Source organism: Pseudopipra pipra, chromosome 22 (genome assembly GCF_036250125.1).
Source record: "Pseudopipra pipra isolate bDixPip1 chromosome 22, bDixPip1.hap1, whole genome shotgun sequence".
In the NCBI taxonomy this organism is placed as follows: Eukaryota; Metazoa; Chordata; class Aves; order Passeriformes; family Pipridae; genus Pseudopipra; species Pseudopipra pipra.
The window spans coordinates 4,052,213-4,078,710 of record NC_087570.1 but is presented as its reverse complement, the minus strand read 5'-3'; the positions used below and the strand labels follow the sequence as shown (position 1 = coordinate 4,078,710).

At 43.1% G+C, this 26,498-nt stretch overlaps 1 protein-coding gene across 10 annotated transcripts in view; it reads right to left on the bottom strand.

Annotated features, from left to right (window-relative positions):
• Positions 1–26,498, bottom strand: part of KIF1B (kinesin family member 1B) — an 82,104-nt gene that overhangs the window by 32,155 nt on the left and 23,451 nt on the right. For 2 of the 10 annotated variants that reach the window (XM_064678530.1, XM_064678537.1), the window contains exons 8-22: positions 25,793–25,870; positions 25,532–25,597; positions 24,742–24,759; positions 24,286–24,361; positions 23,905–23,983; positions 23,236–23,378; positions 22,061–22,102; positions 18,954–19,165; positions 17,848–17,927; positions 17,386–17,461; positions 14,823–14,902; positions 13,296–13,402; positions 12,776–12,859; positions 10,991–11,171; positions 10,567–10,639 (exon numbers count right to left, since the gene is read on the bottom strand). In XM_064678530.1, coding sequence (XP_064534600.1) covers positions 10,567–10,639; positions 10,991–11,171; positions 12,776–12,859; positions 13,296–13,402; positions 14,823–14,902; positions 17,386–17,461; positions 17,848–17,927; positions 18,954–19,165; positions 22,061–22,102; positions 23,236–23,378; positions 23,905–23,983; positions 24,286–24,361; positions 24,742–24,759; positions 25,532–25,597; positions 25,793–25,870 — 1,395 coding nt within the window. Of the gene's footprint in view, positions 1–1,506; positions 6,375–10,566; positions 10,640–10,990; positions 11,172–12,775; positions 12,860–13,295; positions 13,403–14,822; positions 14,903–17,385; positions 17,462–17,847; positions 17,928–18,953; positions 19,166–22,060; positions 22,103–23,235; positions 23,379–23,904; positions 23,984–24,285; positions 24,362–24,741; positions 24,760–25,531; positions 25,598–25,792; positions 25,871–26,498 lie in introns of those variants that run through there. The other 8 variants (XM_064678535.1, XM_064678538.1, XM_064678536.1 and 5 more) reach the window with 6 other exon arrangements.

The following is a 26,498-nucleotide window of genomic DNA, read 5'->3' as shown; positions in this document are numbered from 1 at the left end:
GACACGAACAACCTTCTCTCACTTGCAAGGAAAGGCAAAAGAATTTAGTTTCCTGTAATCTGAAGTTGATAATGTCATTTTGAGCAGCTACATTGTAGAAATGAAAAGCTCTTCAAGTAGGGTTTGAACAGAACCTTTACAGATTCTTTTGGAGAAACTGAAAAGCTGCAGAGGGAATGGTCAAAAAATCAGGAGTGTTCCACTGTGAACATTCCACATGAAAAACCCAGGCACATTAAATTCACTCACAAAGACCTGCTTCTGGTCTTCTCTATTTTCAGACCTGTGAGCCAAGTAAGTGTATCTTCTGTACATTTAAATACCTAGATAAATAAATGCTTAACATAAGCAGACACTGTTCATTGACTCCACACTAAAACACTACTTGAAAAAACTAAGTAAAATAATTGAAGTTTGTTTTCCCATAATGAAAAAAAAAGAAATAGGTACCATTTCCCTAAGCAGGACTGAGGTTGTCTCCTGGCACTTGATGCTGGGTAGTATTTAAAAATGATTGGCACTGAGTAGGAGCTGAAGGGCTGAATTTTGGGCTGGTTCACCCGGAAGGTGCATCGACTGTTTGCTCTCAGGACAGACTGGTCAGCTCTCCAGGGGAGCTTTTCCAGAGCTGAGTAGTGAGAGTAGTACACACATCATTGTTAGTACCAATTAAAGGTGCCTCAACTGCTGGAAAAAGGGGAAAACTGCATCCAGAAGCTGCCCTGGAGGTCCCTGCCCAGACTCCCTGGAACCAAGTGCATGTTGTTGCACAGCTCCAGACTGGGTGGCTTCATCAGCTCCATCAGTGTGCAAAAAGGGACTGCAAAGGTTATTTTCCCCATAGGGATGGAAATATCTAAAGCCACAACAATCACGGATTTTGAGAAAACAGGGGGGGGGAAAAAGAAAAATCAAAAAAAAGACCCCAACCAACCAACCAACAAAACAAAAACCACCCCCCCACACTCGGAGCAGGCAAAGCTTTGTAAGAGCAGACTGGACCAGCTGTTAAAGCAGAACACTGAGTACAACAACTGAATTTCTTTGGATCTACATGGTGCCTGCCAAGGTACTGCTGTGTGTGATTCCCTCCTGCATTCGAGGTGCACAAAACAGTCCATTGCTTTTGCCTTCAGTGAGCAAATAAATGGAGAAGAGCCAGCCCCGAGTTTCCTTCCAGAATTTAAATAAACAGCACACAGGATGGTACAATGGGACAGCACTGAAGAGGAGTAAGGCTTGTAGCCCCTTGTGCTATAAAAAGCTCTTTTTTCTTTTATATTTATTTTAAATAAGCTGTGAGAGGAGCCACAGATCTGTGGGGGCTGCTTTCCACACAGCAGCTGAAAAACCAGGGCGGATGAACCTACAAGAATCAGTCTGAGGAACAATTAAAGAAACCTTTTTAACTCTGCTAAAACAATCCCAACCCCAAGATAAAAAAACAAAAGCAGGACAAGCCTGCAGTCAAGTTTGATTTCCATTTCACTGAGACAAGTCTGACACTTACAAGAGTATTTCATAGTTTATTGAAAGAGCACTTGTTACAATACAAACCAGTTCTGCTTTTCACAAGGCAGATGCTTGCTCTTAAGACAATCCAAAACTTGGTTTTTTTTCCTAAACAATAGACAGATCTGAAAATCCCATTTAATTCAAAGGCAGCTCACTGCTTTCTTTACAGTACAAATGGTTACACAGCATTGATTTCTCATGTGGCAGCTCCTGGAGTGATTCAATGGGAAGTAGCCAAGAAAAATTTCAACATATAAAGAACAAATTTCAACATATAAAGGACAAACAGTGAGGGAGATATTGAAACTATGCTGAATGAACTGATAAAAATAACATCCCCTAATTTGGCAGATCCCTAAATTGAGATGGCTCGAGAAGGGATGTTGGAGTGGATCTGAGGAGTGTTACTGAGGTGCATTTCACCCACCCCCAAACCCACAGGTCCTAAGTGAGTCCTAAAGGATGGTTTCAGAGCCATCACTAAGGCACAGGTGGATCCCAGCCAGCTGCCAGAGCACTTGGCAAGGCAGCTCAGCTTGGGAGAACAGCACTTCCCCCCTGGCTGCCACATTGCCATTAACCTGAAAGCCTTTTCACACAGATTGTATGGAAGCAGCTGTCTCACCGTTCATTAACTCCATTACCAGGGGGTTGGAGTGAGAGCTGGGTGTGTTTCTGAGGAGTGCAAGGAGATCCACAGTTCTCACACTGCTTCCCTTATCTGATGAGGCACTGCACTGTTAATTAATATCAGATTCTTAAATATCCTCCTAAAAAAACAGGGGAAAAAAGGCTGCTTCCTCAGAGCAGACAGGACTCCATTCTGACACTGACTGTCCTTTTTCTGTTTTGTCAAATCATACAACAGAACAAGCAGGGTTGTTCTTCTAGTGTTGCATTAACGGTGGGGTGAGACAGACTGATGGCAACCTATTGCTCACCAGCACCACCCAGGCATTCACAGAGAGTTCTTCTCAGGTTTTTAAGCTGAAATAGGTTTGGCACAAACATTTTAGTGTCTAGCATTAAGGTACCAAGTAGCAGGAGTTTTTAATCTCATGTCAGTACGAGTAGTTCCATGGATTTCAGAATCACTCCATGCTCAATCACGTGGTGATTTCATCCAGGCAGCCCCAACCCTCCCCAAAGTGGGACATGAGATAAAATGGGTTTGGTTTTCTCTCCCACGGCCTGTCCTGGGCAGGCTGACTCTGCTTGGCTCCTGTATTCCTATAGAACTGAGAGGGTTTTCCCAAGCATGAGTCCAAGCCTTTATGAGGATATAAAAGAACCCATGACCCTTGACATGCACAAAACCGAAGTGCAATGCGCTGCTAAAACAGGATTCTAAAATAAAGGCAACAGCAGAATATTATTTGCAGCCCCAAACTCATTTGGCAGTTCTGACTCAAGCTCAGAGGAAGTATTGCTCATCTGCAAGCCTTCATTTCTTGAAGAACCAAGACATTTTTGGACATGATGCTTTATTTCCTTCGTTCAAGTAGGCCAAAGCACGAGACAAAATGCAAGTTACAAAGCCAGGTTTGGACACAAAAATAAACCTGCTGTTAAAAAAACCTCCCAAGTCTGGGACCAGTTCGTTCTTTTAGGAGTTGGAGGACTGACTTTGTATCTCCTACATCAGGGGCCAGTATCCCCTCAGTAAAACATGTGCAGGGAATTAAGAGCTGACACTTGATTAATCGATATGTAAATGGTGCAGTGGCTGCCAAGGAACAACCAGCACCTACAACATGCACAGCTGAGGCAGGGAAAAGTAGGATAGGACAAAAAAAAAAAAGGATGGAAAATAAGCTTAAGGCACTTGCCACTCACCTACAGCTATGCTGAACCACACACAAGTAACAGTTACCAGTAGGGCTTATATCTCATAAAAAAATAAGCAACCTCAAGTAAATTCAGGATACTTGTGCAAAACAGCACAAATACACTGCAAAGTGGACCTACCTTACCAAAAGTAAGTGGCCAGTTGTGGTTTTAAAATCTTATTCAAGTTAAATTTAATAGCTAAATAAGTCCTCAGAGATTTAGATTGGCTTATGGTTAAGGCCACAGATTTTCAAAGGTAAGTGCAACTTTGTCTTGCACTTCAAGAAACTCAGATAAAACACCTGTGTAATTAAGATTGGGATTCTCCAATTGACATAAAACCCCAAAGCCTATTCCTTAATCAACAGTTCTTCAGTAACTTGCATTTGGAGTGTGGGGAGAAGGAAAATTAATCTTATTTTCTCCTCAAAGCAACCTTCTCCTTTATTAAACAAGTCTTGAATTAGGGTTTAATCCAAGACCAGAGGCACTAACATGAGGTATCACATTAAGATGAAACAGTTCAATTCTCCCATCTTACAGGAGAATTCAGCCAATACAAAGTAGTGATCTATAAATCTTCATAAGAATAACTATTTCAAAAACATCTCCCAGACTCACGCCCGAGAAAACTGAAAACATAAAAGAATTAGCTTTTTGAGTGCACCAGAGTGTTGAAAAATCCTAGTTCCTTTCCACAATCTCAGTATAATAATTAAAAACTATCATATTTAGAGATACAATGGGAATTAGAAAAAGCTTATTTCCAAAGTATTGCTTCAGCAATATATATATATTCTGACATAAACTTCCGTTCAGGCAGGTTTAACTGTCACAGCAATTTCATACCAATAATTATGAACTTAAGCAGAAGAAGAGACATCTACTCAGGGAGTAGGACTGTTGTGACCCAATAGCTCTTCATAATTTCTCTATAAAAAAAGCCACATATCTTGTCAGCCGACAACTTTTGGTTTATAGATTATTATCACTATTAAAAATTTGAGTTAAGAGTGGAAAATATTGTTCTGAAGAGCCAGATCAACTTTAAAAACAGATGCTCAGTTTCCTCGTTGCTGAGAAAAAGGTCACAAGAAACATTCAATGCTAGAAACTAAATTCCTCTTTTGATTGTCTACGTAAAACACGGGAGGAAGGAAGCACTTGGTAAGTTCCAGACAATGTTTTCGGCATTAGAAAAATACTTCAAGACACACGCACGAAAAAAAGAAATTGGTAAATGAGCTAGCAGGGAAGTTCTCCCCTCCACATCCCTCCCTCCAAGTCTTCTAGTCTATGACAAAAAAAGTTCTTACAATTTTTTTTTCCCCGAACATCCTTCCAATCAACGCTGTTACAACCGCAAGGCAAGTCACATGCAGGGGCCGCGGGGCCGGGCCCCCGTGTTTTGGGGGGAGTTACTCGAGCTCTCCCCGGCCCAGCAAAGCCCCGAGTCCAGCAGGGCCAATCCTGGCTGCTCCCCAACCTCCAGCCAGGATTGCCCCCGCTCCCTCCTCGCCCAGCCTGCTCTGCCCCCCTGATCATACGGTGGTCTCTCTGCCCGCTTTGAGGTTGGGGGCCGAGAACTGGCGCCGCATGCGCGGGGGCGTCACAAACTGGTGACAGTGGTTGTGGCGCTCGGGCGGTTTCGGGGGGGCCCCGTCGGCGCCGCCGTGGCCGTAGGGCTGGCGGTGCTGGTGCACGTGGCGCTTCTGCTGGAAAGTCTGCAGGTCCGGGCTCTGCTGCCCGCCGGGGCAGTGCAGCGACTCCGACGAGCCCGAGCTCTGGCGCCTCAAGCTTTTTTGGGAGCCGTTGTTGAGGGAGTTGCTCCTCCAGCGCAGCTGAGGCGACGGCTGCTGCTGGCTGGGCTGGGGCTGGGGCTGTGTGCTCAGCTGCTGCCTGTTAATCTGGATGTTATCCTGGCTCCTCTGGGGGCCATAAAGACTCCACAGCTGCTGCGGGTCTTTAGGAGCAGCTTTGCTTTCCTTCTCTTTGCCTTCATCTTTGCTCTTATCGTCTTCCTTCGGGATCCGGACCTCGATAACTTCGTCCTCGGTGATAATGATGTGGGTGCCCGGGCTCCAGGAGTTCCTATGTTTGGGATTGCTCTTGAAAGGGAAGCGGGGTTTGCGGTTTTCGGGCGGGATAAATCGGTGGGGCATGTTTTGCCGGCGCAGCTGCTTCGCTATTTCCTGCTGCTGCAGGTTTTTGAACCGAATCTGTTCCTGCCTCATCCAACGTAAGCGCCCGCGTCTGAAAGCCGGGTCACCTGCCATCAGCTGAGAAACACGTTCCTCCTTGGCAAGATCATCGTTCTCGCTTCTCTTTGAGTCATCCACGGGCTTCTTATCCACGTCCACCGTGCTGGCAGAGTTTGGAGACTTGGCATTAGCTATGGTGGACTGAGCTTTCTCTGGAGACCCTATCAGGGGTAAAACCTTCTCCATTTTTAGCATCTTATTTCTGAGAACTTTGATCTCTTCGTCCTTCATGTTGTTCTGCTTCTTCACCTCTTGCAAAATATCTTCCAATTTGTCTATGTGCACCTTTAGGTCGTCCACATCGGTTATTCCTTTACCGTTGGCCATCACGTCTTCGATCTTCTCATCTCCAACTCCCACCGTGTCCCAGACATCCCGGGCGACGGCTCGCCACGATTCGCGCTCGTTGGGATCTTTTTTCCCATACATGGCACAAAGCTCCTTCATTTTAACAATGGCCAGGGCCTCAATCTCCTGCCTAGTGTGCCTGAAGTCATTGAGTGCTACCTCATAGCAAATCTCCTTCACAGCCTGAATCTTTAGGTCTGAGATGGTGACCCATTTGGAGTCTTTGCTAAGGCGTCGCCGTTGGGGGATCTGGTACATTTTAATGGGTTCTCGTTTCTTCCCACTGCTGGGGAGGCCACACTTTTTTACAATGGTTTGGAGCTTGCTGGGGGGCAGCTTCTCTCTCAGGGAAGTGATCAGTCTCCAACTCTCCTCACACGATCTCTTGTCCGAATCATCCCCACTATCAGAGTCTGCATCCTTTGGAAAAACAAAAATCAAGAAGTGGCCCCAAAATAACCAAAATTAAAATTGTAAGAAAATGGAAAAGCTAAACAAGAAGTAGCAGGCAAAGAAAACTAAATCAAAAATCAAAATAGAACAAGTGATAAGGAAGTCCCTGAAGACTGAGTGTTAGGGCATTAAAATGTATCTTCAAGAGTCATGGACTGTCAAAATTGGAGCCCTTCACTAAATTAAGATTAACATTATATTTAAAAGTTCTTGTCATCTCAAAACAGCAGGTAATCTGAACTCTTCCCTCCCAATCCCTTCCAAAAAAATCTTTAAACAGACCGACTAAAACCAGGTTCATGATTTTTTTAAAAAAAATTAAAAACCAAGTGTAAAAACTGCACTTCACACATGCTACAAAGACATGCACATCCCCGCCACACACATTTGCCTTGGTGACTGCTGTGGCTTCTCTCAGCAAGTCCTCCCCAGGTAGGTGAACACAACAGCCATCAGAGAAGGTGTCATGAGCAGCCAGAGTAAGTCGGGTTAACACTGGTTAGTAACGTTGCACGTGGTTGCAGGGGTGCTCAAGTTTAGAATCCACTTCACTACAACAGCAGCCAGAGAAGTGTTAGACCACAAGGAAAAATGAAACAGAAGCAGCCGAGAGGTTCAATGTTAAAAGGACTGTAAGTGCCACTATGACAGGTGAAGACAGTGGTTCATACTCCAAGACTTGCTACAAGCTAAAAGGATATCCAGAATCAAGAGTTTCAGAGGTGGGTTGTGGTTTGGTTTTTGGTTTGGTTTTGTTTTGTTTTTTTTTCCCATTTGGCACCTTGTTGCTTATTTTAAGGAAAAAACCATTATCAGTCTTGTCTGTCCGAAGGATGAATTTCAGCAGAATGCAGAGTAAGGACCTTTTTTTTTTTTTTTAGATTGTTTTAATATGAATTCTCTATTTGATAGCCTTGACTTGTCTTCTTCTCACACCCTAGAGCCTGGAGCTTCCACACACTTGCTAAGCATTATGCGTGTTTTGCTTCTTCATTACAAGTTTTCCACCTTTTGCTAAATGATTTTTACTGAGCAGGGCTTCACGTTTCCATATTCTAGGAATGTTTGTTCAGGTAAACTGCCACCACAAGTTAAGGATATCCATTACTGCTTACTGCAACCAGGAATTAAAGTCAGACCACTCTTCTTTAAAGGATGAGTGAGTTAAGACATCTCATTAACAAGCAAAAAGTCCTATGGATTATCGCGATCCAAAGATCTTCAACACGGCCGTCGGTGTCTAATGAGCCTCTCTCTAACATCCCTGTTTTCCACATGGAGATTTATAATACATGAGAAACCAGGAACAACAACAGCCAGTTACTCTAAAACAAAAGGAAACCCAGGTTACTGACTCAGAACGCCGGGTTTCTGGATTTTAGCCTTTGGGTGGATGACCACGAAGAATGGGGAATACACTGGAATTTGGGTTGGGATGATGGAAGAGGGTGAAGGAAATACTGTTCTGCCCTATGGTCAAGATTCACGTTATTTGAGCTTCTTGTGACTCTTTTGTATTTTTTAGAATTAGTGCTAGACAATCAACTTCTGATTTAGGACAAAATAAAAGCACAACGCTGGTTTAGCAACAGAATATAAACTCTTTGTGAGTTTACAGCTGACAAAATTTGTGGCCCGAGGAAAGAGCCTCTATCAAACTGCAGATTGCAGTGGGAACCAAAGGTGCCCTGGAGGAAGACACTGTACAGTCTGACCACTCAGGGATACGACCAGAAAACATGAACTGCTGCAACATTAACTCACAAGTTCCACAGGATTCTGACAGGTTACAAAACTACCACAGAACTACTTATGGGTAAAGCAGGTCTTGGTACCAAAAGCTGATGAAGAGCCACTGTGTCATTGCCCTGAGTGCACTCAGAGGTCACCCAGACCAACTAGCACAGCTATAAACCCACAGTCCAGTATCAGTGGTCACTGCAGAGCCATCATGGCCCAGAAAACCAGGCAGACCATTTTAGCTCTACTGAACACATTTTCACATTCAATTTGTAAATTGGAGAACGACTATTTCTATTCCCTAGTCATACTTAGCAAGGCAAATATATTCCAGCTGTGAATTTTGGGGGACAAGAGTTATGGTTTATCTTTTTTTGTACAGCACATCTAACAGATAAACACCCAAATTGGTTGGAATCTCAGCACAAAACCAAAACAATCTGGTGAACAGGATTAGCCAGCTTCTTATATCCAACATTATATTCCAATTTAGACCAAGAAGAGTATTTGTATTTCAATATCAGTCTTGCACAGCAGTAAATTAGAGAACCTGATATTGCAGCTGGATATGGCAGCAATGTAAATACTTTTAAGGTACACAAGCTGAAATGCATTCCCAGATTTCCCCCTCATTATTCACCTGCTGGAGGGATGCACTAATCCTGCCCATCCCAGGCTCTGCACAGCGACACAGAAACAACAAACTGTGTCAGGAAGTTCTGCTGTCACCTGAAAAACTCTTCCTGAGCACTGTGATAAGCAGGATTGCTCAGTGACCAAGGATCTCCTCTGACATGATCCCTCACAACTAGGAAAGGTGTCCTTCAGGAACTGCTGCTGATGTAGGGTGGGATTCCACCTTTGCCCACTGACTGAAACCAGCCAGAACAAAACAAGCTTGATGAAAAAGCACTTTTATTGCAGTATTAACCAACCCACTCTCTAAAGAGCCTTCCCTTCATGTGACGTATTTGGAGAAACAAATTCCCTCCACAGCCCTTTATGAACGCAGCCTGATTGGAAGCAGCTTCCCAGACAGCCAAGTCCACATCTTTAATTCATACAACAGCTTTGCTTGTGCCTGTCAGCTAAAATTCAAGGGAGGGAATTCCATTACTTGCATCTCGTTTGACACATTGCCAGAAGTTACTCGATACTCAGCCTGGTTTTATTTCCACACTGAACTGATTTTTGCTGTACTGCTTTCAGCTACCCAAATTTTAGCTCTAACATTCCAGAGATGGAACATTACATTAGTCACATCTTAACTTCCTTTCTGAATTAAGGGTTGCTTTGGTTCAAAGTCTGCAGCCACTCCCCACCATCCAAGAAATTATTCCTTTGTGATGAAATAACTAGAGATGCAGAAGTCTTTAAGTGTGTAATATAAATTTTAAAAATAATTTAAAATTATGTCGCTTCTTCCTGTGGAAGCCACAGTACTTTGCTCCATTCTGGTTTTGTGAGAAGGGGAAGAGCTTTACAGCTTAAAGCCCAGCATGCATTAAACCCACAGTTTTCAGTGGTCTCAATTTCCTACTACAAACAAATGAATCACGAGTTTGAAATTTTTAGCAGAATTCAGGCACAACTCCATCTGTGTTCAGGCTGAAGACAACCAGCTAAAGCAGGATCTGGAGACTCAGGTTTCTAAAGGAAATCTAGATTTCATTCCTGGGCTTGGCCTTAATTTTAAAATTCACAGGGTTCTTGAAGACTGCAGCAATTGCTATTTGTAATGCACTTCAGGGAGATTTGTTGTGAGGAGACTGAAGCCCTCCTATATCAGACTTCATTTATCAGACTTCCTAGTTAAGAAATATGTGGAATGGTGGAATTCCCAGTGTTCTGAAGGAGTTAACATTCCCTTTGCACACTGTTCCCTAGGCATAACCCCACCAGGACCACTAAGACCCTCACAAGGAACTCCATGCAGGGGAGGGAGAGGGGTTAAAACATGCACAATGCAGCAACATTTCCAGACATCATTCCAAAAATACACCTGGTGTATCAATGTTCTAGGAATCTCTTTGGCAGCACAAAATTAGTATGTTCTGGTGGTCCAAGACAAAAATAAAGGCAAACACCCCAAAGAGTAGCTGTTTATAGACTACTGAAAAGGAACTTCAAAAAACACAGGAGCACAAAAATGCCCTTCTTTCAGCTTAACTTGCAAGAAATTCAAACTATCCCAACAGGAATTGATTAAAGCCTCTTCATTGTCAATCACAATCTCTGAATTAACATGAAGGAGCTCACTCACACTGCTGAAAATTCACTGGAGACACAAAGAATTTGAAAGCAAAGGGAGAACTGCATTGTGCAGACAACCCAAGCAGGTTTCCTAAACTTTCAGGTAAGCAAGGACAGGAATTACTGTTTGCCAAAGGTATAGTTAATCAGAAGTAAGGACACATACCAGTCTTTGCTGCTCCAACAAGAGATCAGCCTCCTCCTTCTCTTTCTTATATAAAATCTCCATTTCTTGTAATCTGAAGATGAACAAAAGGACACAAGTAGTCAGAGGTCATTATTTTCATGATGGGGTTGTTATTCTACACCCACAGTCCCCGAATTTCAGTCATAAGAGGAAAAATTACTGCCCTTGAAAGGAGCTGCAACTCCCTGTGAGCTTCAGCCCTTCACCAAAAGGTCTGGAGGGTTTGTGGCAGGTGCTTACCCATGATTTTTAAAGGAGTTGGGGCACTGAAACCCTACAGTAAAATGAGGAGGGAGCTTTCTGAGCTCCCACAATGGGTAGCAGAGGTACTGTGTGGCAGAACCTGGCAACCTGCTGCTGACTCCTCTTTGTTTCAGGTAGAAATTCTGAGTTATTTTGTTACCTTTTCTCCATCTCCTGCTTCATGTCAATGCCCTGCTTCTCCAGGAGCTCCCTCTGAGCAAATGTCCAGTCAACTGGCTCCGAGGGAGTCTCAGCTGAGGGTGTTTTCTCTCTTTCTGCCCGTGCTTGCTCTGGGTGGTTGAATCTGAAGACATGATTTTTACCCATGATGATCCGATTTCCTGGAAACAGGAAGAGAAGTTTAACTCTTTCAGGAGTTAAAGGATTCCAAAAGCCCTGAAAAGCATCACTGAAGGATCCATCCTGTTTATCCCCCGGGGTGACAGCCTAAGGAAGGATTGCCCTGTAAGATTTCTGTGTACATACAAGTTAAGCAGGGGACAAGAAAAAAAAGGAAAGTGGTTTGTACAGAACAGTCACTGCTGATCAGAAAACTGCTCCCAGAGGACATCATCACCCTCAGGGGTCCAATCTAATAATCTAATATCCCAGCAGAGTTTATAAAGAATTAAAGGACAAACCTGGGAGAGGGACCAACCGTTGCAGTAAATCAAACACATCACTGAATCCCATTCCTCCCCTCCCACACAGGCAAAAGCCACTTAGAGCAGAACTTTCAGCTTGAAAAGCCTGACTTCAAACACTGGAACACATGGATGGTGCTTACTTTGCTTTAAAATGTGGTTTATATGTATTGATTTTATTGGAGTCCTACTCAGTGGGATTTAGGGGAAGGATTTTTCAGCTGCTTTTATACCAATGTCAAAAGAGCTGAAGAAATCTAATCTTGTTAAGCCTTCTGGCTAAATCCTACAGTTATCAGATGTCCCCATGTGCATGTTGGAAGACATTAAAATGTCTCTGCTCTTCCAGAGAGCACATTAATGGAGTTCAAATTTTAACCAGGCATCCTAGTTAAATACACCTCCGAAGTACCCAAAATTGTCCTTATCAATACATGACTAAACCAGAGGATCTTAAAGTTGTCAGACACCATGTCTATATTTTTCTAGTAACTCAATTTTCTAGATGCAGAAGGGAAAAAATGTACTTCTTTAAAGAGAAAATAAATTGTCCAGTCATGTTATTCAATATGAACCACATGCAAACACAGAACAGCAAAAACTGTCCCTCCTTTACTGTCCAATCTGGTACTGAAGTCACTGCACTTGGTTCCATGAAAATACTCACAGCTTGGTACAAAGAACTCAGAGGTGGGTTTTGTTTGCTTGATTTTAGGGGGTTTTTTACCAGCAGAAAAATGGGGGAGGGCAGAGAAATACAGAAAGCACCAGAGCTTGAGAGAGACATGCTAACCCCCACAATTTAGGGGGGTCATTCCTTCCTCTCTAATTCTTCCCCCTCATGCATTTCTAAAGGAATGTAGGGGGCTGAGTGGAAATCTAATGAGAGCAAAGAGAAGCTGTTGTACTCCAGCAGAGGGTCAGATCCCAGCTTTGCCAGGAAACTGGGAATTTTCCATCAGCAACTGGCAGTCTGTCTGCTCTGTCTCACTGAGACTGCCAAGGGCAATAGGCTTGGGCAAGAATATTTGAATAATATCAGGGTAAGCAGCAGGACAGGCAGGATGCTGCGTGGCTGAGAATATTTAAATATTTATTATATTTAAATACACTCAGAGCTGGTACAGCAAAGGATGCAGGAAAACAAACTGCAGCTGAGAGAAGAACAGTATCAACTTCTGTTTAAAAGCTCCACTCCAGAAAGGTGACCCTGGCCCTTAACAGCACCCAGCATTGTCTACACATGATGGAGATGTCACATGTGGAGAAGCTACAGGAAAACCCAGTGTAACATTTCTCACCTGAGCGCAGCTGCACGGGCTGCACCACCCTCTTGCCATTCACGTAGGTTTCTGATCGTTCACAAGGCTCCAAAGTAACAATAACTGCAAAGAAAACAACACTGACCAGTGAGACTTCAGAGAAACAAAAGTGTGCAAGCCCCCAAGGCCTCTCATTTTCTGCCTATCTTCACACTAACACCAAAAAAGTGAATCACTCCTGTTTGTCGTGCTGGTTAAAAATAAACCCCAGGAGGAAATCAATACTACTGACATCTCCACATATTGCAGCTGGAAATTATTTCTTTTTTCATGTTTGCAGTTAACCAAGGTCAGAATGTAACTGTTACACTGGCTGCAGCCTGCAATTTGAAGCTATTATCACCTAAACAAATTTTATTTTCTCCCCCTAAGACTGAAGAAAACAGTTGATCGTTTTCTTGAGGTCAGAGAAACTTCCAAATCCCAGTATTCCCAGGCCGAGCAGCAAGTGAGGAGTGAAAGATTCAGCAATGCTCTGCCAGTAGAAGCAGGTTTTTACCTTCCCCATTGTTGTTCCTCTCACTCCTGAAGATGCAGTGCTCCTCCTTGATATGGGCCCCGCTCAGGACAATGTCCTGCCTTCGCTCAGCATCAGCTTGGCCGACCCTGGGTCCAACAGAAGATATTTCAAGAGCAAATCAGACACTTTCTACAGCTCTGTGTAGGACAACACGGCCCAGAAATATCCAGGAAAAAGTCTAAACTATTAAGACTATCCTTCAAGTTTAAAGGTTTGAAGCAGCATTTAATTCTGCACTGCAGCTGTACCACAGAGTGGGGGATAACAGCTTCACAAAGGAAAAGAGAAGTTTTCTCTCTCTTAAAACATGTAACTTAAAGAGAGAACTGAAATGTTAAACACCTCTGGATTTCATGCAATTATTTCCCTCTTGTGCATCTCCTTTTCCCTTTAGGAAAGGATGCAGAAGGAAGAACAAATAAGTGACAGGAACTTGCAGCGGTGTGTTTTCAGCTGGCAGACAGGGATCATCCCTCCCAATAATCACCATCTGCACTTCAACAAAGGAGCAGAAGTGGCTCAGGAGACCTTGCTAAATAATTTGATGCTTCAGACAGCAAGAGCTTGGCTGCATCCCTGGAGCATGAAGATTTATGCCCATTCCAAACTCAAGCACTTGAGTAATTCCAGATACAGACAACTTCATTTCCAATCCTAATGTTCATGAACTTGCTCTACTTATTACTTTACACACTTCTGATGTCAGCTAGCTAGGCTCAAAATTTATTTTTTAAGCCCTAAGCTATTCTATTCATCTTTCTGTGCTGAATTCTCTATAATTTGATGTTCCTTTCAGCAGGCCCAATGCATATTAGAGTAGGACCAGCCCCTGTCTGTGTACTCTCCTCCAGTTGTTCTCCAGAAATGTACAAACTAAGCAACCAAACACAGCTTGGTGCTCCAAAGATAATAAAAATCACCTCTCTCCTTCCAGCTGTCTTGACAACAAATTTTGGAATAAAATCCACTTAAAATTCCAAATGTGGCAATTAAATTTTATCTCATGCATGTGAATGCAGAATACATTAATTGTGCACAAGCATGGATAACAGTTTATTTAAATAATAAAGTGAACACTCATCCATATTCCAGTTGCTATGGTTTTCAATCCTGCACCCATCAAAATCTCTCAGGCATTTATTACTTTTGTTTTCCTACACCTCAGACAGAGGGGATGTCAGCCTGTCTTTTACTGCCCAGGTGTAATAACAACCTCTTACAGCTGAGTGACTGCACACATTACCTTTCAAACACCAAATCAACCTCAAAGGAAATGCATTTCTGGCCCTTTTTTTCCACCTACAGCAATCTCATGCTTCATTTGCACCTGCAAGTTGAACAGCTCAGGGCACAGTCGTTATTTAAACTCATGGAGTCTCCAGCACAGGGATTTAAGGAAGCAAAGAAGCAACCTGAGAGTGTGTGAGCAGCAACCTGAGAGTGTGTGAGCAGCAACCTGAGAGTGTGTGAGCAGCAACCTGAGAGTGTGTGAGCAGCAACCCTCACCTCGTGATGCCGTCTTTGATGTAGTAGAGCAGACACTCAGACATGAGCGGGTCTTCATTAAGGTTCACAAGATGAGGAGTCTGAAAGAACAGAGAGAAAGAGTTAATTGAGAGCTGAGATGCTGCTTTCAGGCTCCTTCCTGCAGCTGTGGAGGATGTGTAATGATCCAGCAGTGTTGCCATGTTGGAGGTTATTCCATAATGTATTTTTTCCAACGTAACTTCTCGCAGCACTGAAAAGCATCACAATGTCCCAGCAGAAACACAGCTCAGATTGCTGAGTTATCTGAAATATCAATGCATAGAAGGAACAAAGGCCTCAACTGGAGAAAAAAAAATCCTTGTAAAGTCTCTGTGAACTTTGATAAGAGAAGTCCAAGAGCAGAAAAGGTTCTTCAGTAAAATTTTGAAACGGATGTGGAATCAACTTTGGCTTTTCCGGGGCAACACAAGTCAGGTGTTCATTTAGCAAAGCCTGTTAACAGCAAAATAAAATCTAAAACTACCAACACTCTCTGATACAAACAGCTAAAAAGCTCTTCAACTAAACTTCTTCTAAATTTAAATCCACTACGGTCGCCAAACCAACCTTCTTTGGTGAAAAAACCCCATTGGAATCAGCAAACAAGTCACAAGGTCTTGGTGTGAAAATCTACCCAGTGAGGTGGCAGTAAGGACAAGCACAAGAGAAAAGGCAAAAATGGTTAAACATAATTAAAGAAGAAAGATGATAAAAGAGAAATGAAACTGCTAATCAGCCACTTGTCCCTTTGTTACCCTCAAACAGAATAAGTTTAGCAAAAGGAAGTAAATTTGGCTAAAATTCCTTGGGAACACTGCTGCCATCAACCTACTCTAGCTGCAAAAAAGTTCACTTGAGAGACATGTTAAGAGCACTCAGTTTATTGAGGTTCAAAAGCTGGATGTTCACAATGAAACTTGGTTTTTAATGAAGAAATTTAATTGTCAATCACCCAACGGAAGATTTAACTATAAAGATAGGAAGGAGGGAAAAGCAAGACAGCTTTTTCACTCCTAAAAATACAGGGGTGACCTAAAACTGCAGCTGAAGATGTCCCATGCTGGCATCACTGCTCACTGCATTCAAACCAGCACCTGGAGCTGTGTAAAGCTCTTAAATCAAGAGAAAAATGGAGAGAAACCAAATCCCAGCTGTAGCCAGCTGCTGTTCCACCACTAGGACTTGTACCCCTTGAACACTTTGCAAACAAAGCTGTACCTTGTACATACATATTTTAGTATCTGAGGGCATTTACTGCAAAAATGGGTCTGTCACAGGCAACAGGGAGCTTTGTAAGAAATAAAGCTCAACAACTTGAGAGATGATTCTGACAGACCCAACTGTGCACTCACTGCACAGGATTAGATACATATTGCTACCTCTGAAGTGTAAAGTCTTTATAAAAAAAAAACACCTTCAAATTTTCTATCTACATCTTCTAAATTTTCACAACAGCAGCCACAGGTACTAGAAGGAGAACTAATGGAACTGCAAGGATAGCAAGGAACAGAAGCAGATAGGACTAGGTTGGGAGTTTTACTTCTCCTAATAAATCCTATGTGGGTAAAAATAAACACTAACTATTACCAAAGCAACTACTTAATCCAGGTGGCATTTATACACAAACCTGATCAGCTGAAAATGCACCAAAAGAATCATCAAAAAGAGCTGATGGCCTCTGAGGGAAAATCTAAAAGGAGATGAGGATCCATAACATAAGAGAAAGAAATGTAAAGAACACTCAGTGAATCAGCACCTTTCCAAACCTCAGGCACTCCTGGAGCAGATTCCTGGAGTTCTATCTACTTCAAACATCACAGTCTAACACTACTCAATGTGAAGGATTACACATTTTAACCAATTCTGCTGTTCTACATTTCTGTACAAGGCCACTAAACAGGTCCCTGTTTAGCTTTAGATCAAGTTTATTACTCACTTTATTGCAAACCAGCACGTTTCAGGCTAAAATATTACCCCCTGCTCCTTGTGCAAAGATTTTTGAGGAAAGTTCTTTGCCTTGTACTTCTTCAATAATTCTGCTTTACCTGCAGAGTCGGTTTCTTTGCTAACTTCATCATTTTATAGCAATAGCACTGATTTATGCCCTTTTCCTGCACAGTTGTGCTTCTTTCAAATTTCAGAAAACAGAACTCCTGATGAGCACTGAATGGAATATTCCCCTGCACCCCTCTGTTCAGTGGTTCACTAGCTCACAATCCCTTTTCCCAAGGGGAAGAAGGATTAACAAACAAATTCAAGGAAGAGCACCTAAACAAGACTTCAAACTTCCCTGGGTGTCTCACAGCAGAACAGACAGAGCACATGAAGGTCACACAGAGCTACTGCAGGAAGTGGCAACAAACTTCAGAGGCAGCATTTCTGGTTTGCTACCAAATCAAGACATGCAAGGAGCTGCAAAACTTCTCCTTGAGCACAGAATCCTCTGAAGGAAGACACACAGAAGTTCGAGCCTCATCCCCCTCTCCTCTCAGGCTGATCAGCCTTTTGGAGACACGATGCAATAGATATCAATTTTCTCTACCTTTTTAGGTGAGAAGACTCCCAGGGTTCCTCCATCTTCCCGAATGGCAACTCCCATTTCTGCCAGCAAGGCCTCCCTGGGAGAGAAAAGCAAGATATTGACCATATTTTAGGTTTCTTAGACAAATAAGGTCTAATGAAAGCCTGTAATAAATGCATTAGACTTTGAACCAGCCTAGCCAGGGCTGTCACCAGCTCAGAGCACAACAGGGCGAGTTTGGAAACTTTAGTCCCAGAGTTGACAGGCTGTGGAACAGCAACTTTAACTGGAAGGAACCCAGGGAAGAGCAGAGCTCTCTCTCAGCTGTGCCCCTGCTGTTACACATGGAACACAAAGGTCAGCACTGCTATCCCCAAGCACCATTCTGCTGCTCCTTTGTTTGGGAACACAGTGAAATCTCCATTTTCCACACTCTTCCCTTTTCCACAGACCATCCACATCACAGCACTTCCAGTTCCTGACCTTTCCATCCTAATGGCCTCAGTTTTCCTCAGTTTCTCTTCCCATGTCTCATTGAGCTCTGCAATGATCTTCTCAGATTCCTGTGTGAAAACACCAGAAGCTGTTTTACAATTCTTCCCAAAGTTCTTCACACAATACACAAAGCAACTGAAGTCTGTGCTCAGTTTGGGCCTCAAAATCATTTCATATATAAAAAGCACTCTTAGCACTTTAAAACTTTAATTTTTTCCCCTTAATTTTTAAAAGGGTAAACAGACCTGAAGGCAAGCTGAGAAAAAAAGATGACTTCATATCTAACCACAGTCAGGCTTTATTTTGAACATGACAGGGGGAAACAAATTTTTTTTTTTTTACATCTGATTTACAGACATTATTCAGTAACTGGATGCCAAGGAACAGCAGAGACCACACTGTTATTTCCATGGCAACAGCAGGTTTCCAATAGGAAAGGGCTATGCAGTGTGTGCTCCATTCCTGGGGCAGTGTCTCATGGACAAACAGGAGAATGAAGCAGAGATTAAACACAGCCAGCTCTCCCCACTCATCCACCCCTGGAGATTGAGGGGGGCTGTCATAAAAATCCAGAAATCCTTCCCTGTGCTGCCCTTGTGTGAGGTTCAGCTGCGGGCAGGGCTGGGACAAGGCTGCCATTGTCTGGGGGAAGCACTGCCCTTCTGTGCTTCACATTTTAATCCGTGGGGGCTGGGCCAAGACAACACTGGCAGGATTATTCTTCCTCCTTTTTTTTCAACTTTGGGGTAATTTGCTTTTCTGAAAGCTGAGTGCATTTGCAAGTCAGACTTGGCCCACACTAGTGCTGACCAGGCCTCGTGGAGTCTACACTTAGGATCAAATTTTCCATAATTACCACCGCAGCAGAGGGCCCATAAATAAAACCCAAGAATTTAATTTATAATTAATCGTAGCTCCAGGCTACAATTAAACCTAAATAATTCTAAAAGCAAAGGTGGTGCATGGACCCAGTTTCTAGCCCACCACTAAGTGCCCTTTTTAAGTGGGTTTCAGACAACATCCTGCAGAGACAGGATCTATTTATCATGGAAGTTCTCCCAGGCTCAGTGTCATTTACCCTCCTCCAAACCTACCTTCAAACGCTCAATGGCCTCCTCTCCTCCAGGTGTGGACATGATTCTTTCCTGTATACTGGACACAGATGTTAAGCCCACCTGACTACTGAGAGAGCAGGAGGATGGAGATGCAGTGAGGGACCCCATGGAGGCTGTGGAAAAATTGCCAGGACGTTGATTCTCGGTGGCTAGCAAGTATCTATGTTTATTGTTCTGAAAATCTTTCAGATCTGGGAGAGAGACACACAGACAGAGGGAAGGCAGGAAGAGGGGGAAGAGGAAAACAGGAAGGGGGAGGAAGAGGAAAGAGGAAAAAGGAAAGGAAGGAAAGACCAGTGTAAGAGGAAAGCATTTAAGCAGCAACAAGACAAGTTTTGTAGGTTTTAGATGGCAGTTCTGAAACAAATCTTTTAATACTAGTAACACAATAACTCAGCTCAGACCCTGAGTTTACTAGGAAGGACTGCATCATAAACCCTTCTGATCCAAAAAGCTTGAAAAAAACAACTACACACTTGGCAAAAAGAAACCATCCTACTCCTCCCTGAGCACTGAGCTGAGCAGCACAGAGCTCAGAGCAGGACCAGGTTCAGATCCTCAGCAGATAAGTGACACTGTGGGCTGAACTCAGAAGAGACACCAACCCCTTAAACTCAGCAAAACATTCTCTTCCAGATTCCTTCAATCTAAAATGCTGAGTAAGTAAATCTTTATCTCAGCAGTGGTTCTGTGGGAAGCACCCAGACCACAGGACAAAGAACTGCCCCTCCTTCAATTCTCCCTGGGGAGGATGGGAATCACCTGCCAGCCCATGACAGGGAAAAGGGAACACAAGTTCTCAACATTATTGTGTTCCTTCTTAACCTCCCTTATCTGAAAAAGGGAAATTTAACATATCTGAGTGAAATATCTGATAATGCTCTCATACTTCAGAAGGTGCTTTAAAGCTTTTTGGTTGTCAGTTTAAATAAGAAAGGCCTTAAAAAAAACCCCAAACAACTAAATTTTAATAAGGCAGCTTTTGTAGCCTGAAAACCTGGAGGTTTGAAAGATGACACCTTGATAAACAGAGAACAAGGAATAGCTGCCTGAATGATTTAAAGACAAATATCCAGTGGAAATTTATTTTAATTTGTCTTCCATATGTCTGTTAACAATATGCTCAGAATAATCACACATCTAAAGAAAAATCCTCTACCATGAAAATATCAGACAACAGAATAGCTCTGTTCCAAAATTTAATAGTTTTAAATTCTATTTCAAAGACAAATCCTTTGAAATAAGTAACTTCAGGAAAGGAACAGGTCAAATCAGGCCTTGAAAGTTATAAACAAGGGCATCACACTTATAAAAATGAGATGCCTAAATTTCCCTGTCCTCCTCCATCTCCTGTCCTCCTCCCCTGGCCAACCCTGCCATTGGCAGCCTTCTGCCCTCCTCACTGCACACTCAGCCTGCTCTTTCAGCCTCGTGGGACTGGGGATTGCATCGAGTCAGTTTGAAAACCACCATCTGCAAATACAGGAGGCAGGGGTGGGAGTTCAGCAGAAGAAAAGCAGGTTAAGGGAAGGGAATGCTGCTGGGATGAGGAAAGCAGGCATGACAGAGCAGGGATGAAGTCTCAGAAGGCCATGCACTCCTGCAGAGAGAAGAAGGGGCACTTGCAGTCGCTGAGTCCTGAGCCCTGCACACCATGCACACACTGCCCCAAAATCTGAGCCCTGCACACCATGCACACACTGCCCCAAAATCTGAGCCCTGCACCCCATGCACACACTGCCCCAGAGCCTGAGCTCTGCACACCATGCACACATTGCCCCAGAGCCTGAGCCCTGCACACACACCATGCACACATTGCCCCAGAACCTGAGCCCTGCACACCATGCACACATTGCTGCAGAACCAGAGCCCTGCACACCATGCACACATTGCTGCAGAACCAGAGCCCTGCACACCATGCACACACTGCTGCAGAACCAGAGCCCTGCACACCATGCACACACTGCTGCAGAACCAGAGCCCTGCACACACACCATGCACACACTGCTGCCTGAGCCCTGCACACACCCCATGCACACACTGCCCCAGAGCCCTGCACACACCCCATGCACACACTGCTGCAGAACCTGAGCCCTGCACACACCCCATGCACACACTGCTGCCTGAGCCCTGCACACACACCATGCACACACTGCTGCAGAACCTGAGCCCTGCACACACCCCATGCACACACCCCATGCACACACCCCATGCACACGCTGCTCCGGGGACTCCGCTCCCACCCCAGCACATGGCACACACTGGAAGCAGCACCAGAATGTCAGACAGGCCAGGATGAGTCTTTACACCACCAGTAGCTTTAATTTTAGGAAATATCAGACAGATCTCTCTCAGCTGATACCGAGTGAGGGCGAAGGAGACTGACTGAAAGAGTTTAAAGAGTCTACTGACCCCAAATTGCCAGGGAATACATTTCTCTTGCAGTGGACTCCATCTATTCCCCTTTCATGGAAGCAAACACCAACAGAAATAAAATCTTCCTTGCTGACTGGTTTTAATCCTATCAAATTAATCACCTGCAAGTATTCAACCTCAAGTTGAATTCAACCTCAAGACCTTCATCAGTACAGGATGCTCAACCTCTTTCTTTTTTTTTAAAGGACTATACAAAATAAATAAATCTCAGTGTCCAGGAGGAACTGGACATTTTATCTTGAGCTCATCACCTGACACATTTCAAACAAATATTTCTAGTTGGAAAAGAGCCCTTAAAATGCCAGCAGGAACTGCTCAACTCAGTAACTGGGTAAAGATTCGAGAAGAAGATTTTCTACTTCAAATCTAAACTGCTCACTGTCATGAAAACACACTGAAGAACTACCACTCTCCTTCTATATTCTGACACAAAGAAAGCAACAGATATATGTTGCATTTTAAACTTTGCACTGTTTTTTGCCTGTGGACTCAATCTAAGAAGTGCTGGTGAGGCTGGTTTTCATGGAACTGCACTGCATTCCAGTGAGTGTTCTGTCTGGGATTTCCCTGTGAGAAATGCTGGCATGCAAAGCTCTGTTAAAAGCTGACCCAGAGAAAGCAGGTTAAAGAGAGAACCACACAATACACACATTTGCCTCCACTTCCAGAGTATTCATCTCCCATTGGATCAACTGAAAGGAAGCAGGAGGGAAAATACAAGAAGGATCAAAATTGAAGGTTCACTAGAGACACAGGAAGGGAAGAGAATTCTACTTGAGATTTAAAGAAACAAAACACAGTTTTTCAGTAACGGTTTCTTCAGTTTGGATTTGGAACCAAAACCCACAGACTGTACTGAGCATGAAAACATTTGTATTTCATTGTCTTCTGGCCCCATCCTCTTGAAAACAAGTAAACAAAGAGGTAAATACATGTTACACATCTTTAAACAGCCTGTGACTAAGTAAGGGCTTCTGTTTCACAGATAAAAAGCTCTGATCAGAAACTGGTGCAACAGTTTGTTTGATTGGGTTTTTTTAAGTCAAAGAATCTTAAAATCCACTGGAGCACACTGTGTGTTTTTATGGGCATTTCCTTCACTAGGGATGAATTCACTGCTCATACTATAGCAGAATGCAGCAGCTACAGTTTCAGTTCATTAGCTTTGTTTGGAATGAGGACAAGGAAATTGGGCACAAGTGTGCTCTGGTGCTTTAAGAGGTTGCTGGCAAAGCAGATCAGTACAACACTGCTCTGCCAACCTAACTCAGAACCTCCCAAATGGATTCATTAGTTATTCACAAGCAGCTGTTTAGCAGCTATTTCAAGATAACAAATGATTTGTCACTCAGGACATTGTCTGACATGAGCCATTGTTTCCTTTTCCGAGAGAGGATGGCATTGAAGCCAGGTATCAACCCATAACACTAACCCTTTAAGGGGGAAGAAAAGATGCTTTTTATTCTCAGTATGAAACTGAGTTTCTCTATCTCAACTCCTTTCACTGGCAGCCAGACAAAAAGCCCTCCATAACTCACCAGGGCAGCTCCTGAACGGGTAAGTTCTATTACACAAAAGCATTTCCACAGTAATAGGAAACTCAAACTCCTTGTTTTAACTTGAGAGTTTGAAGGTGGCAACTCCACAGACAATCTTGGTTGTTTAAAGACACAAGAGGCTGCCATTTCTAAAATGTCACATCTTACATATCAGCACCTATATTTAAATCTCGTGCTTTAAATCCCTTTCTCTGCCAGGCCCAGCTCTCCCTCCTCTGCCGCAGAGGCCGAGCTCAAGATGGTGAGGGTGTGTTTAATCCACTTACTGTCGATAATATCTCCCAGCCCTTGAGCACGCAGGAGATCCTTCAGCCTCGTCACCTCCTCCTTCAGCTCCCTCACCAGCTTGGCGTTGGGGTCCTCGTTGATGACGGCGTTGCACTTGATCTGCTTGGCGCGGTCGGCGTATCTGCAACCGCAGCACAGCCATGAACCCTCCCAGCCACCAGGGAGCTGCTGCTGGGCCCCCCAGCAGTGCAGCAACACACAACAGAGCACCCTCAGCTTGCAGCTGATGGCAGAGGAGATTATATGGCTGGATTATAGTCAGCCATGCGTTTGAATTCATGGTTAGCGCAGGGTACGGCAGCAAAAAAGACAAGTTTTGTTCAAGATGGATTAACAATATGTATGACAGACAACTTTTTTGTCCTTTATTCAGTGCTTTGACCAATATGCTCAAGTTTAAGGACAACACTGTTGCTATGTTCTTACACACCAACACGAGAAGATGAGTTTGATTTTTCAAGTTAAGGATAGGCAATAAATCCCCAGCTCCCTATAGACTGGGGTTCCTCTTTAGGGTAACTGAGTTCTTGCCAGCATAGTCTCCTTCCCCACAGATATTCTCAAAGTATAATAACCCAAAGGTTTGAAGGACAAAATATGGCCATTAGAGCAGTTACCCACATCCCTCTCAGAGACAAAGAAAGTACCTTAAAGTGCTCAGAGTTTCATCATAGTTTATGTCTGCTGGACTGAGAGCAGCAACCATTGCAGTTCTGGAGTTACCACCTAGAGTGAACAGGCAAGATTTCAGATGAAATAACAGTGCACCACCCAGGCCCTAATTACCTACTAAATATCAGTATTTTCAAGAAATTATAGAATTCAAATATAGAATTATAGTCTCCATTGCCAAGAAACACACAGAAATCATAGGAAAGATTTGTAACATTAACACAAGGTGGGACTGTGACAACTCAGATTTGAGTACTAAAAATATTTAACATAGCACTTGATACAATTTTAAAGTGACTTAAAAGCAGTCAGGAAATTCAGTGAGACTTTCTTTCCAGAAGACAGCTCAGCCATACCTAGATTTTCCCGGAGAAGCCACGTTAGTACAGAATCCCTGTAGGGTATAAAGTCTGTCTTCTTCTTTTTTTTACTCTACAAAGGAATAACACAGTATGAAAAACAGACACTGAACAGAAAATTTAGGACATAAAATTCACAGTATGGGTATTGAAAGGACCATGAGAATATACACAAATGCCACCCAACCATGGGGGGCCCACCCTGGGTTGTACAAGTGATGACTCAGTTTGGTGTTAGATAACCTGCACCATATTCAGACACCTCAGCAGATCATGGGAAGCAGCTCAGAGAATTCCCCTGATGTTCCACCTTCAGAGAGGTTTTGCTGCGTGTGAAAAATATCTTCCTGACATTTAAATTCTGTGTTCTGACACCATTCCAAGAAAATTGAAGTAGCAAACCTTACATTCAGGCAAAAAAACCAACATCTGCTACTACTCAGACCATCCTACCTTGCTGGTGCAGTTATCCTAAGTTGAAAGCATTAAAGAAAGAGGAAGAAGATACAGGATGAGCTTCTTAACAGAGCTTTATATGTAATTTCCATGTTAGCTTGAACAATACTTTCTCTTCTTGACTACCCAAATGAATAAGAATTGTTTCAATTAAAAAAAGAGAAATTTAAAAAGCACTTAAGCATATTCAGCCTGTCCAGCTGTTGAAAACTCTCTTTTAAAAGGAGCAACAATAATTTATTTGTTTTGGGTTTTTTGTTTTTTTAATAATAGTTGAGTATCAAAGTAAAAGACACAGTACTTTTCTAAACCTACAACCCTTTGCTTGGATCAATATATGCTCACATAACACATTATTAAGTCTTGCCATTACAAAAAAAGCCAGTGATAATCAAACACTACACTGGTATTTCTATAATTTTTAACAGCAAAGCTGCAGTTAGTTTTCTAAAATTATTCTTTCAAACAAAAATAAAATTACTGCTCTGCAGAACTAGAAACTTGCTACATGAACAGGTCTTCTACACAGACACAGGTTTCTTTTGCAAGGCTTCTTCCCAGTTAAACAAACAATGCTTCAATCTGCCCACAAATCAAGGTTCTGCCAGCCTGCATGACCTCCACAGAAGAGTATCAGCACTTTCATCTATCAAAATCCACACAGCTAATTGGGCTGGGAATGTGAGGCCAAGCCCAGTGAATGGCTCTGCTGTACTCCCTGGATTTGGCTGTCTCAGATTTACCAGCTGTGCAAAGGTTGTTGCAGGTAAGTAAATGCTGCACTTACCACTTCAGCCAGCGCTGAAATAACTTTGCCCAGAGTTGTGAGGGACTTGTTTATATTTGCTCCTTCCTGAAAAAACAGAGGACAATATTATACAGTAACTAAAACTGTTCAGCCATCAATCTCTGTAGTCTTCAGTTTTGCTGAAACTGTTTTTTCCAGACTTATAAGAGCAATCCTTTCTTTTCCTTTTCATCTGTAAAGCAAAGGCTGGACATGATGGTTGTGTACCCCCTTCCCACTCTCTGCCCATCCCTGCAGTACCTTTAGCCGGGTTCCTTTGGCACCAGTGGAGTCAGCTCTCTCACTCCCAGCCAGATCCACCAGGCTGATCTTGCTGACCTGGAGAGGGAAAGCACAGCAACGTGAGACTCAGAGCAAAACCAAAACTTCAAAGAGTTCTACGGCATTGGAACAACTCTACTGACAAAAAACCACCACAGTGTCCTTAAAGCTGCAGCCAAACAGCTTTCACAAGCAATTAGCCTGATGCTGTTCTCTTAGGGATAAGAAGTGTCTGGGATTATGGCCTGGTTTAAGTATCACTATACCCAAAAGGGAGAATGAGGTCTCACATGAACAGAGCAGAAGTCAAAGGGAATTAAGCATTACTGCTGCAGACAACACAAGCATCTCAAAGGAAGAGAAACCACACTTTATCCTGGCTCTGGTGGCACCACCAATAAAGCACCAGCAGTTTGTGGCTTCAGTGAGGCTGGTCAGTTAATGACAATTAACTCTGATAATTAATTTTACAGAGTCTTATCATCTAGAAGGGTTTCTTCAATAAATGATTTTTTTCAGGTCTGTCCACAGCAGTCAGCTCAGAAATATGAACACCACCTGTATTTCAGCTCCTTTTGCATGTGGAACACCTTTATTTCAGAGTAATAAAAGACAAAAATCTGTTCCATGCTAAACAGTGTGCTTCCTTTTAACATGCTAATTCCAGAAAGTGCCTAAGTCTCAC